This window comes from Drosophila nasuta, chromosome 3 (assembly GCF_023558535.2).
Source record: "Drosophila nasuta strain 15112-1781.00 chromosome 3, ASM2355853v1, whole genome shotgun sequence".
Taxonomy (NCBI): domain Eukaryota; kingdom Metazoa; phylum Arthropoda; class Insecta; order Diptera; family Drosophilidae; genus Drosophila; species Drosophila nasuta.
In genome coordinates this window covers 17,266,939-17,280,416 of record NC_083457.1, presented here as the reverse complement: position 1 = coordinate 17,280,416, position 13,478 = coordinate 17,266,939, and the positions used below count along the sequence as shown (strand labels likewise).

The window sequence follows — 13,478 nt, the reverse complement described above, 5'->3', positions numbered from 1 at the left end:
CTGCTAGAAGTGTGGCGTAAGCAAGAAGCTTTTGCGAGAAACAAAATGCCATATACACTGTCATAACTTGTTGATCTTGCTGTCCTATTAAGATTACTTGCGTTAAACCCTGAAAAAACCGTCACTTTTCGCAAAATGATAAACAAGCCCTTGGTCAAGCCTTTGCGATTTTTTTTTTCTTGAATAATTTCCATATTTTTTATCCGATCTGGACCAAATTTGCAGGACGCATTTGAAATAGGACATTCATCCTGAGTTCCAAAATTGGGGTCGCTAACTTAAAAATTGCTTTAGATATTCGCTTTTTTTCGATTTCTGTGGGCGTTGACACGCCCACTTTTTTAAAATACCTTTCTACAGTAATAACCTTCATTATACAAGAAACCTGCATTCAAAAATCTTGTTAATTTCAAAAATTTTAATTTTGGCCACAAAAACGGGTCAAATTCAACATAGTGTGCTGGCAGCGCAGTTGGCACTTCGGCAAATATCTTCGTGCTTTTTTGGGGCGGCATCTTCGTAAACACAGCTGCAGTCGCTGCTGCCTACTCTCTGCTGCTGCTGGCCAAAGCAGAGCAGAGCAGAGCACTGAGCAGAGCAGAGCAGAGCAGTCGACGACAGCTGCCCTCGGGATTTCATTTGCTTTGCTTTGCGCACGACTCTCATTTTGTGTTTGCTCGTCAAGGCAGACGGAAGCAGCAGCTTCAGCTTCCGACATACGCGCGTGCCTCTGTGATTCGCGATTCCTCTATCTAACAGTATTCGAGATTGTGTGAACATTTCGATGTTTTTGTAATCGGGAGCAAAAGCAAAAGGTTTAGTGAGATTCCGCTAGCTAACGGTACACACTGGCCAACGATAAATGTTACGCGCCTTAATAAAAACACACACAGCACCAGGGACTAACTAGCGAATGTGTGTTTGTGCTAGTGCGCGTGTATATGCGTTTGTGTATGTGTATGTGTTCGCGTTTGTGGTAGGCGTACTTCGTTCGTTAATTGCTTAGCTGGGCAACAACAGGTGGCAACCCCCTGCCTAGGACCAGCCTCCCTTTTGACGACGCGGCGTTGCCAAATTGTCGAAGCGCACGCAAATTCGCAGAATATTAATTGCCCATGTGAATGTGTGTGTGTGCGTGTGAGTGTGCGAGTGTGCTTGTGCGTGTGTTGGGGGCGTGTGGACGCAATTAGCAAATCTAACAGTTCCAAGAATCGATTCAGTGCGGCCAAAAATTAATTGGCTGCCCCTCAGCAAACAAAACAAAAGTAACAAAAAACCCAATAAAGAGAAATACAAAAGTAAGAAACCCAAAAAAAAAACAGAAGGAAAACAGAAAAACTCTTAAAAAGCCGCCGCAGTGCGCTGCTAAAAATAATTTCTTTTTTGGCGATATTCGGCTGGCTAAAGTTAAAGCTAAAGAAGTTGTCACAGCCCCGAAAGCAACAGTGATGCGTGTCAAAGGTTCGACAGGCCTTAATTGTGCCCAGCAGTAGAAGGAAGGGAGGGGTTAGAGCGTGTCGGGGCAGAAGGAAGGCAATAAAGGGACTGGAGTGGGGGTCACAGCGGGGGATGATGACAGCTAGACGCTGAAGTGGTCAAGCAGAAAACTTAAATCAGCTTAAGGAAGATTAACAGCTAAATAAAACAATTGTTGTGGGTTAAGCCGAAGAGCAGAGGCTAAAGTTTTGATCGATTAGTGGTCACAATGCAATTGACAGTCAAGATTTCTAATGAATTGAAATGAAAAATTAATTAGCACATTATTTCATTAATTTATAGCGAATATATATAGTACCTATTCTTTCTCAGACCTGAAATTGACTAGACATATGGTTAAATTTACGATCGAATAAATGAATGCTAGATTATTATTATTACGTAGAGCGCACCCAAATTCACACCTCAAGACCCCAGAAGAGCCGCAAGACTTTATAGAAATAATCTACAAAATACCACGAAAATAAACAAATCAAATAATCACAATGCGACGGCAACCTTTGGTGATCTTATTGCTGCTCAGCTGTGCGCAATTGCAGGCAGAGATTGCTCATTCACCGTTGATCAGCAATCGCATCAGTCCAGCTTCCTCCCAGGAGTCACATGCCGCGATCTCTGCAGTTTGCCCCCAGCGTTTGGCCTACGAGAAAATGGTGAACAGCATTGACGATGTGGAGGATCTGTATGTGGATGTGCCTGTCCACATTGCCCTTGAGCAGAGGCAGAGGAAACGGTGAGTAAAACTCTCAGTGCTTAAGTTGTAATTTGTAAATTCGTAAGCTGAGCTGAGCTAAGTGCTTCAACTTCTAATTTGAGTAATGCGCCTAAGTGCGCTGGCGTCGCCGTCTGTCACACAAATCAAATTAGAGAGCCACAAACAATAACCAACACACACACAAACACACGCTGAGGTAACAGGACGAAGATGCCACTGGGGCAGGACATCAACTTGGGCGCCATTCCCACTCCACTTCACACTAGCATTGGAAAAGAAACCAACAAAAATAATTTATAACCACGACGTGTGGCTGGCCAAACACAAACACAAATACAAACACAGACACACACACACACACGCAGCCATAGACACAGACACAAAAGCCAGCCAGGCAGCCAGTCAGCCAGCCAGATTTTTACAGTTGCCATAAATATTAGCAGTGCGAATGTGTGTGTGTGTGAGTGTGTGTAGATCTTTTCTGCTTCTTACTTCTTGAACGCCCTCTTCATCTGCCACATGCCACAACTTGTATTTGTCTAAGTTACGCTAGTGTTTGTGTGTGTTTTTGGTTTTGTTAGGCTCACAGCTGCGACCGCGTTGCACGTGGCGTATGAGCAACTTTTTCGTTGTTCCCTTATTATTATTTTATTTTTTTCGTGTTTTTTTTTGTTTTTGCTTGGCCTGCCCTCGTTTGGTCCTGGGTCAAGACAAGTCGTCACGTTTTCGCTTAACGCGCGCCTGGCAGGCATTTTGTTTTCCCCAACTTCGATGCTCTATAAGTAGTTTGAGGTTAGTTTGCTACGATATGAAGATCAATCAAGTACAAATGTGGAAGCATATTAAGCAACGAATTTCAAAAGAGATTATATATTCACTACCATATCAGACTTCAACCTGGCAGGCATTTTGTTTTCCCCAACTTCGATGCCCAATAAGTAGTTTGAGGTTAGTTTGCTACGATATGAAGATCAATCAACTACAAATGTGGAAGCATATTAAGCAACGAATTTTAAAAAGAGATTATATATTAACTACAATATCAGACTTCAACTCAGTCTCAGTAAGTGCATGTAAAATTCGATCTGCCTTATCTTGGATTTCCTGTTTGAAATTGCTTTTATTTTCAACTTGAAGTTTCTGTCTTTTATTTCGTCAAAGAACGTGCGAACCTTTTCACGTTGGAATGGCGCTTGCCTTTGCTGTTGCTGTTGTTGCTGCTGCTGTTGTTGCTGCTGTTGGTGCTCATATAACTTTGATCATTTTGGCATAGAATGTCATACATTCAAATGAATGTCGCTCTTTTTTTGGTTTTATTGTCGCACGACCAGTGGCAAGTGGCAAGTGGCGAGTGCTCCTATTGCACGGTTTGCAGCACCTCCAAGCTGCCCGGCTACGTGATGTATGTCTCGAGTTGCCGTTGTGGAGCGTGTGAAAAGCGCAGAGCGAACGCGGAGTTTATGAGGCGTTCAGTCATTAAGAGTTTTGCTAGAATTAAGCGATCTGCCTGCTTGATGCTTGCACGGCCTGTTAACCGACTGTAGAAGTTGATTCTACAGACAGAGAGAGAGAGAGAGATAGAGAGGAAGAAGAGTTGGCAGACAGGACACAGCTCCTGTGCTGGAAGCAATCAAGGAACAACTCGGCCTACACTTTATATTCGTTGGCGCAAACAAATCATAAATATTAATTTTACGACTTAATTCGACGGCGCAATATCTGCCTTGCAAACTGGAACTTCAATCGGAATTGGCTGCTGGTATCTGTGTGTTGGTGTGTGTGTGTGTGTGTGTTGCAACTGGGACTGGGCCACTTGCCACCTGTAGCATACACGCATTTGGCCAATGGCCCGAAAATCAAAACAAACTACAAAATCGTTTTTAATGCGTTGTTGTTATAGTCTCGGGTGTTGTGTTGTGTTCTTTTTTTTTTATTTTTTGGTGCTACTGCTGCCGTTGCATTTTTATGCTCGCCGCAGGCTTGAAATGTTGTAAACAACTTTTATTGCACTCAACAGAAAGAGAGATAGTGAGAGGGGAGACTGAGATAGACTAAGGGGAGGTTGACTCCCCCACAAACGCAGTTCCCTCTCTCCGCGTGTTGGTTTATGGCGTGAAACTATTTATTTGTAAGCGTATCAAAAAAAGCTGCAATAATAAAAACAACAACAGCAACAACAACAACAACAATAAGAAGAGAGCACTAAAATTTGTTGGCCATAAAATGCGCAGCATAATTTTTCGCCAGAAAGTGCGCAGACCTTCGGCAAACGTTGACGACTTTTAGCATCGCTTCGAAATAAACTTGTAGTCGATATTTTTAGACTCGCACACAGACATGTCACTGCATCTGCACATGCAACTGCAACTGCCACATGGGACTGAGTGTGAATAGAATGCGCATCAGACAGACACTTGGGCGTCGCACGTACGGCGAGACAGACTGAGAAGACGGACAGACGGACGGACAGACGGACAGACAGACTCCGTAGTGTCGCTTAGTCACTCATCAGACACTGCTCAAACGCCATAGTTCAATAGTCTACAATTTCACCAAAATACAGAAGCAAATCAACACACACACACACTCGCACACACTCACTCACACACACATTTGCATTAAAGTGCAGTCACTAAGTGCACGTTGTGCCCATTTTGTGAGTGCTTTCTGAGTAATCTAGTGAATGTGAATGTTTGCAACAAAGTTTTGCGCGCTAAAATATTTGAATGAATCGCAGAACAAAACTAAATTAATTAATTATTCACCTCTTACAAACATCTACAGAGAAGTAAGAGAATAATCTCATCGCAGAATTTAATAAAATTGAGTGAATTATTCTCTTTCAAATATGTTGAGTTTTTATTGTAATTACTTTACCTACTTTAAAGTATATTTTAACTATTTAAAGTACTTTAAAGTAGTGTACTTATACCCGGAGGTATTATAACTTTATGCCAACATGAAAGCTATATAACCAGATAACAGAAAAAGGCATCTTGGTAAGCCGACTCGATTCATATCTATAGTATACCTTAAATATAAGAGTATATCGATATACATAATATAACATTTGGTATATTTTTTTTTTCTTATATTATTTATTTTTTATACCTTGTCATAAGGACTACAGAAAATGTATGTGATAAGCAGAAGGATGTATGTCCGTCTGTCTGTCCGTCTGTCGGTCTGTCCGTATGAACATCTAGATGATGGAGACTATAAGAGATAGAGCTAATATTTTTTATGATGACACTTGTCTTGGTTGGGAGATCAAGTTTGTTTTACATTTTTGTCTACTATAGCCTCCATAAATAAATAAAATCAATACCAATTTTAAAGCTATTGTTGCGATTTTATAAGTTTTGAAAATTTTGTTGTTCTTAAAATGTTAGTTCTTAAAAATGTTTTGGCATATTTTATTTTTTCTCTACAATATATTTGAAATGAAGTAGTACTACATCGATATACCAATAATAGCCTTCATTATTTTTTAGTATTTTTTTGTATATTTATTAAATAAGTTTAAATTTTATAATTTTAATTGTACAACGTATTTTCGCAGCAATTTAAATTAAGTCGCAGCTAGGAAAAGAGCTTAGAATAGTTGTAAAAGTAATGTTCTAGATATGCATCAACACCATATAAAGAGTTTACCTTTTTTTGAGGAACTTATTTTGATTGTTTTGTTGAGCTTATTGTGACTTTAGCTTGTTCACCTTACCGTGTTCTAATCTCTTTGGGTTGACATTTAAACTATCGAAGTGTAAAAGTTTTAATCGCAGAGCTTCTTTTATTTGGGCCACAAATTTCAAAGTTTATACAAATACATTTGGTAACTATGGTGCTTATAAGCATATTATGTGAACTAGCTTGTTCCCTGGCCATTCACTATTCACTATTAGAGTACTATCTGTGTTTTCCATTCGAAACTTGTTCTTTGTATTTTGGTGCAGCAAACGCAGGAATACTATTCATTCAATGCAGATTGTCAATTTGTGTGAGCAAAAAATACGAACTGCAAACTGTGAAAGAACAGGAGAGGGAGAAGGGAGGGAGAGATTGTAGCCTGCAAGCTAAGAAGATGGAAGCTGAGATGGAAATGGCGCTGGAGGGCAAAGCAAAGCAAACTAAAGCAAAAGAAAGCAAGCAAGCAAGCAGTCAACCGACTGCCTGACTGTCTGCTTGTTTTCATGCCGTCGCTTTTGATAGTTGCAAAAATAGAATTTTGTCGCTGATTTTAAGTATTTCGCGTGAAAACTACAACTACCAACCAGATGAGGCCAGACATTCAAGCAACAAACGAGGAAGACCACAGCGACAAAGACGACAACGACAACAACAACAACAACGACCCCAACATTGATGTTGCCACTCTGCCTTCATCTCTTCTCTCTCCCTTTGTCGTTGTCGTGGTCGCTCCCTCAATTGCAAATTTATGTGAATTGAGTCAATTTTTATGGTTTCAACTACTTGGTTAGTTGGTTTTGTTTGTCTGGCTGCCTTACAGGACTTTGCGTCTCTTGACGGGCGTGAATCGCACAACCGGAGCCATTGCCTGCCGGAGTTGATAACGTTCCCTGCGCCACTTGGTGCGTCGTAGTTGCCTGCGTCGCTGTCGCCTGCGTAGCCTGCAGCCGCGATAAACGTAGAGCAGCTCGAGGAGAAAGGCCAGAGAGGCACTGCAAATACCAAAGATTAGTATGCCAAAGGGACCCTTCACATGCTCCGTGGTCAGCACAATGGCAGTGTCTGCGAAGTTGGGCCGCATCTTGGCAATGCGATTGAGGTACGTGTTGTTGAATCGAAAGTCCGAGTCGATCTTCGCTATGATGCCCACATCCCGCATGTAGCGGATCACCATGTTTATCTCGAACATGAAGGGAAAGCCCGCCTTCATGATCATCTGCATGGGACTGGTGAAGACGTTCTGGGGAAAGGCGAAGATGTCGTCTGCATGTCGATTCTGCATAATGTACATACGGCTGCTCAGAATGCAGCGCAGTCCCTCCTCTACGTCTTTGAGGTTCTTAGTGCGTGGCCTAAAGTCGACGGACGAATTGTATGCCTTGAATATCCACATGTCGTCGTCGTTCTCGAACCAATCGCGACTCTCTTCCTCACCGCCAAAGGGAATGCCCGCAGCGACCACTTCCTCCAGCTCGTCCAGCTGATGTAGATAGCCAGGGTATTGGAATGTCTCAATCATCTTCGAGGTGTAGGTGGCCACCAGATTAATGCCATACAAGGTCAGCGATAGGAAAAACAATCTTGTCGCCTCACATATGGGTCGCTCTTGTACTGCCACGCCTATGGACACTGCCAGGGCGTTGATGGCTGTCAAGCTGAGTTGCTGAAAGTACTTTGGCTCCGGCAAGATCCGAACCAAGGCATACCAGAACAGCCAGGTCAGGACAAGCACCAGCAGAAAGCTAACCCAAGTGTTCCAGGCAAAGATGCCGATCATGGCTCGCCAGGCGGGGCGATGATCCGCAAGCTTGGTGAACCAAGTGTGTGCGTCCTGGAGATAAGAGTCGGATCCCCAGAAGTCGACAGTCACCTCGTTGTCGGGATAGAAGCCTCCCATTATGAAGTCGCATTCGCCCTCGGACAATTTTCCCAGCAGACCATTCCAGTTGCCATCTTCATCGACCTCACCTCGTGTGTCCCGAGTGCACGTCTGATTGGTCTGTAAGGAAGATATTGTTGGGAATAACTTTATTCAATAGCAGTTGCATTTTTCGCGTCCTAATTGGTTTGGTCGATAAGTTGGTATATTTTGTACGCTGGTATATTCTAAAAATGGTAATATATCGATATATCTAATGTAGATTTCGGTATTCTTTAATAGTTTTTCAGTCAATTTATTCTGAAATGGGAAACTATACTTAAAAGAAGGCGTTTTCTAATAAAATTTATGTGGATGTTGGGAAAAAATTGCAATTTTTTTTTCCCTATTGATTTGCAACGTCTGAGACCGTGCGGTGTTTCGTATTACTCACTTCAAAACCCAGACGGTTGCGCACGAATCCCAATATCCGCATCTCGAGTCCCACAATGCAATCCTCTTCCACGAAGGGAGCAGCAATAGAACAACAGACGTAGAAGGTGCAGTTGCGAGGACTGAAGCCGCTTATGTAATCCAGCATGGACACATGAACCGCATGTGAAGAGGGATAAAGCTGACCGTTCTGGCATTGACCCACGCTCTGCACACTGAGCACGCGACAGTCGATGTTGCTGTAGTAATCGTTCACCAAGAGATTGTAGTCCGTCGAAGAGTTGGCATAAAGCAGAGCCACTCGATGCACATAGAACTTGGTCATCAGGTCGTTGAAGATCGTCGAGGCAACCTTCCAGGGTTTATCTCGCAGCTCTGGATTATGGTAGAGCACAAGGAAGCGAGCTCCTGGATTCCAGGAGCGACTCTTAGTCAAATACTTGCTCATCATCTTCTGCAGTCGCTCCACGCTGTCCACAACGATGACATAATTGTCAGCTAGTAGAATTTCGCCAAAGATTTTCGAGGGTTTCGAATTCAGTTGATCCGAGATGACGCGTAGTTGATAGAACTCACGTTCCGGCGGCATCGATGTGTTGCTGATGGCCTCATTGATGCGCTTGCTGAAGCCCTTCTGGATGAGAGCTGCCGGCAGCGACATGTTGTACACGTTGGTCATCATCAGATTGTAGGCGCGAGTGAAACGCTCCATCGGATTGCGGTAGAAGAAGATTTGAGCAAAGCTGTCCAGACAGTCGACGCCCACCTGCCAGGTATGCGGACCCACATCCTTGCCGGGCAGCATGTAGATGACCATATTGGCGGACTCGTTCGATGGATTCACAATCGCCTCAGTGCCCATCAGCATCAGCAGCAACACCGCGAAATTGGGCCACATTTTCATGCACACTTCGAGCTGAACGTTGGTTGAGCAACTGAGACAATTGTTGGCGTGTTTGGCTTTATTGTGTGTTTGTTAGCGTTTGCTGCCCTACAATGCATGCGGCACATCGGTTAATGGCAACACACCTAAATCATTTATGACCAGCTTCTGGGGATTCGGCTATGGCGCATTGAGTCTGTTGTGTTTGCCCTCTGTAATTGACTACTGTCATCAGGCAACAAAAAAAAAAATAAAGAACGTCATCGCAACTGCAACATGCGAGGCTTGAATTAAAGCAAATATTTGTGCAGTCGCTGTGGCGCCATCGGAAAATGGCCGCCAACAAAGGCAATGCATTAAAACACTCCATCAAACAGTTGGGAACCTTTTGGCGGTGCAGCCAAATTCGCAATCCTCCAAGAGGGGAGGGAGGGAGGTTGGCTTGCAAAATGGCGTTGGCGTTGGCCGGAAGTAGCCGGTCATAAAACTTGAGATGGCCGGCCATAAGCCAAGTCAATGAGTCACTTTGCTGCAATGGCGCTGTCCTCTCTTCCGCCACCAACACACACGCACATAAGTCTCATATGTGTATGTGTGTGGGCGTGTGCGAACTGTAGCACATTTGTCTTGGCTTTTGTCATTAGAAAGATTGCTCGTAAATTTCGCATTTAATTACAAAACAAAACATTGAGCGTCTCTCAAGTCTGCCAAGCTCGAGAAGAAACGAAAAAAGAAGGAAGCGAGGAGAGGAGAGGAAACTCTTGTTGCAAGCAGAAACCCGTTGAACTCATGCCTGCAACATTGTTGCAGCGCCACAGCTGCCAAAGGCGCTGACTCACCCCGGACTCGCACTCGAACTTGGACTTTGACTTTGAAACGGACTCGGACACCATCAGCGAAACAAATTGTGAATGATAATTTAGTGTCATGATTTTTGACAAAGAGCGCGAACAGTTTGCAGTTCAGTTCAGTTCTCCCCCAGGTGGAGAACATTACAATCACATCCACCGCAATTCATTGCCTTGTTTCGCTTTTTCGCAGATTCGCGCTGAAGTTAAACAACTCAACACCGCTGACGATTCTGTTCTCGTTGCCTGTGGCACGTCAGCTTTACTACAATCAAACAGGTACGCTCTGACTTGTGTCACGCCCCTCAAGGATGCAACACCAACTGACCAACTCAATTCATTTACTTTGCCTACACACAGCGAACGTCTTGCGACTTGCAACGCCCGCCAAGGGACCTGGCATCGCCATGGGCCGTTTGGTCCTCCCCTGCGCCCTTCGTGGCCAATACGATTTGTTTGTGCAGGCACGACAAGGCGGCGCTCTGAAGCTGGAGGCACAGGCCAAGCATCCGCAGTCATCGGCGATGCTCAATCACTCACATCGCATCGCCATCCGCACTCAGAATCGGGTGCGAAAACGTCAGTTGATTGTTAAATGGGAGCGTAGGTGGGTGCAATCTTAAAGCTCTGTCTTGACTGATATATTGGTAGATTAATAACTGACGCTCTAATTCCTAACTCATTCCCTTCACAGCAAATTCGATTACCATGCAATGCACTATTGCTTGGTGGTTCAACAAGTTGGCACCGGGGAAGTCAACGACTTTGCCACCTTCTGCGAGGCAATTTATGCCTACACTCAACAACAACATCAGACAAATTCGAGAGCTTCTGCTCCCTGCTCGGGAGCCAGCAACATGTTCGATTTGGTCTGGTCACGAGCACCGAAGCGAGCTCGTCACCTCAATCCACGGCATAACCTGCACATCGTGTGCACCGGAGCAAGGACGCAGCAACAACTTCGCGGACTTCAGCCCAACAGCAGCTATCGACTGCAGATCTTCGGAGTGGATCAGCGGCTTCAGAACATGACATTACCCTTGGCCAGCACTCAGGTGCACTTCAATCGCACGAACCCAACGGCACTGCGGGAGCAGAATCTTTCTCTACTCAAGATTGGCGGATTGCATGGCGTTCAGGTGTACAGCTTTAAGGTACCCACGACCACGCCTCCTCCGCCTTTTATGCGCTATCTGCTGCTGCCTTGTGCTGGCAGCGAGATACGCGTGAAGCTACTGCATCACCACAAAGAGGTCGCCAGTCTGGGCAACATCTATGCGCCCACCTATATCAAGCAAGAGGGCATCAAACCAGGTCAACGATATCTCATGCGATTTGAGCCCAACAACGAGGATGAAGCGTTGAGAGCCCAGAAAGTGCGCGTAAGTTAAGCCTAGATAATAGACTCTTAGACATAAAGAATAGGAATTTTTGCAATCCCTTTCTCACTTTTAGTTGGCACTGAGCAGCGAGCGACTATTTCGAGATCTCCCGGAACTGCCCAAGAACGTAACCGTATTCAATGTGCGCACTCGCTGCACCAGCACAACATTAGCCTGGAACAGCTCTCCGGATGAGCGCGCTCTGAGGTAAGTTAATACAAGAATAAAGTTAAGATTATATTTCTTAAAGTGCACCTAGATCAAAGTGCATAAAAATAATTTGTTATAACTTTTTGTTAAATCCTTTACTTTTAAAAAAGATTGTCGAAATGTGCGTTAGGAACAAAATATATATTTTCATATTCTGAAATAATTTTAGCATTTTTGTATACCTGCAGTCAACTCCATAATGCAAATACAACATGTGTAATCAGTATATTAGATGGTAGATGGTAAACGGCAAACGTTTCCAAACGTATAAAACGTCATTTTATAGTCAGTATCAAATCTTCATAATGATCAAATAACACAAATACTTGAAGTCCACATTAAAAAGATGCATTAAGTTACATTCAAATTAAAGTATAATATCTTTGAACAAATATGATTGTACAAATTATTTATTACACATAAGAAAAGAATTCGAGTTGCGAATTATTAGTAGCCTAATAAAAAGTAAAGGGTCTTTTACAGTCAAAGCTTGATTGCAGTTTTCCACTAATATTGTATCAGTAGCTTTGTTGAACGGTTTCTAAAGCGAGTAAATTTTATAAATATGAAGTAATTTTTTTTAAATATTTACATATTCCTGATATTTTCTCATTTTTATTCTATTAAGCTAAACCCCTTCGCTGCCATTGCTTTACCAATAGTGTTATTATTAATTTTAATTATAACTATCCTTTTAAATAAATAAATAGTCTATAGTTATAAAATATACTACATTTTTTCTTCTTTAGCTATTGCGTGATTGTCTTTAGTCTGCCGCAGCGAAGTGGCGTGGAATACACAAATTATTGTATGGACTTTGGAGCACTGCGAATAACGCAGCACAAGAATTTCAAGTTCATACGCTGTCGCGAAAAGCAGCCCAGGTAAAAAAAATAGCTATTGGATGGATCGAATCTGTATAACATTTCATCGATTTTACAGTCCAAACGATAAACTGGAAATGGAGACGATATTCGGTTTAACGCCTGGCGATAGCTATTTGATCTATGTGACTGCCAACTTGAGTATGGGCAAGCCGTTGCCTTATCAGACGCTAACGGTGCACATGGGCAGCCAGTGCGTGGACTTGGAGTCGCAGGAACAGCCCGAGTACTACTAGGCGTATGCGCAATACGCTGCGACTCTGTCGAAGAAAGCATTTGTCAAAGCAAGAAATTATCCGTCGTTGTAAAGCTACCTAATCCACTCAACTACCATAAACTGAAAACAAAAAGTAAATTGAAAAATCTATCTAAATACCATAATATACTATATATACTATATATATATATTTACATATAACTATGCGGGTTTTTGCGCTAAGCATAAAAGACTATATATATTTACATCTAAATGGCAAACGTATCTTAGCTATGTGAATGTTTGTGTGTGCTTGCGTGTGTGTTATTTCGATCAATCGATTATGTGTGCATGTCTTTGTGTTTGCCAACGAATTCCAAGTATTTTGAGCAAAGTTTTTTTGATTCTTTCATATAAATTAAGTCTAGCTTTAAATGTTTTTTGTATATTGTTTACGATTGTGTTTTATGTGTGTTCATTGTTTGAAATCTCGCATTGGTTTTTACTTAAAAAAAATAGTTACCGATAAACATAACGATAGCGATACCGATACCGATAACGATAACTTTATTTAGCGCTAGGCTTTTGCTGTTAAGTTTACCACAATTAAATTTTTTGTAATTTTTTACATACATACATAGATATTAAATATAATTTAGCTAAGCCTAATTGTACGAATACAGAAAAATAATATTAAAGCTATAAATGTATGCATTATATATGCGCTGTATTTTTTGAGGCGACTTCATTAAAAGTTACAAAATATGATAATTAACTAGATAATGTGGACAATAAAATGTGCTATGCAGAGAACCGAGAAGGCCAATTCATAATAAGAAATCGACTTGTTTGAATTGAGTTTTGT

The 13,478-nt window shown here is 42.5% G+C and overlaps 2 protein-coding genes across 6 annotated transcripts; one reads left to right on the top strand and one right to left on the bottom strand.

Annotated features, from left to right (window-relative positions):
* The first annotated feature begins 671 nt into the window (after window positions 1-671).
* On the top strand, window positions 672-13,436 carry LOC132791434 (uncharacterized). 5 transcript variants are annotated; one of them, XM_060800348.1, is made up of 8 exons: window positions 672-815; window positions 1,883-2,230; window positions 10,135-10,220; window positions 10,302-10,548; window positions 10,636-11,323; window positions 11,397-11,530; window positions 12,283-12,417; window positions 12,476-13,436. In XM_060800348.1, exons 2-8 carry the CDS (start codon window positions 1,983-1,985, stop codon window positions 12,651-12,653), a joined length of 1,716 nt encoding a protein of 571 aa, XP_060656331.1. In that variant the 5' UTR covers window positions 672-815; window positions 1,883-1,982; the 3' UTR covers window positions 12,654-13,436. The 5 variants fall into 5 exon arrangements, with proteins under 5 accessions (XP_060656331.1, XP_060656328.1, XP_060656330.1 ...); XM_060800345.1 differs by having other exon boundaries at window positions 1,810-2,230; XM_060800347.1 differs by having other exon boundaries at window positions 672-841.
* LOC132792558 (uncharacterized) lies at window positions 6,714-9,108 on the bottom strand. Its single transcript, XM_060801982.1, has 2 exons — window positions 8,212-9,108; window positions 6,714-7,898 (listed from the first exon to the last, which is right to left on the bottom strand). Exons 1-2 carry the CDS (start codon window positions 9,106-9,108, stop codon window positions 6,714-6,716), a joined length of 2,082 nt encoding a protein of 693 aa, XP_060657965.1.
* Window positions 13,437-13,478: the final 42 nt, after the last annotated feature.

Excerpts from the sequence above, each read along its gene's own strand:
- LOC132791434 (XM_060800348.1), top strand. The coding sequence starts at position 1,983 with ATGCGACGGCAACCTTTGGTGATCTTATTGCTGCTCAGCTGTGCGCAA. Across the intron at positions 2,231-10,134 it reads GAGCAGAGGCAGAGGAAACG|ATTCGCGCTGAAGTTAAACA; the intron begins GTGAGTAAAACT and ends GCTTTTTCGCAG. Across the intron at positions 11,324-11,396 it reads TGAGAGCCCAGAAAGTGCGC|TTGGCACTGAGCAGCGAGCG; the intron begins GTAAGTTAAGCC and ends TCTCACTTTTAG.
- LOC132792558 (XM_060801982.1), bottom strand. The coding sequence starts at position 9,108 with ATGTGGCCCAATTTCGCGGTGTTGCTGCTGATGCTGATGGGCACTGAG. Across the intron at positions 7,899-8,211 it reads GCAACCGTCTGGGTTTTGAA|ACCAATCAGACGTGCACTCG; the intron begins GTGAGTAATACG and ends TCTTCCTTACAG.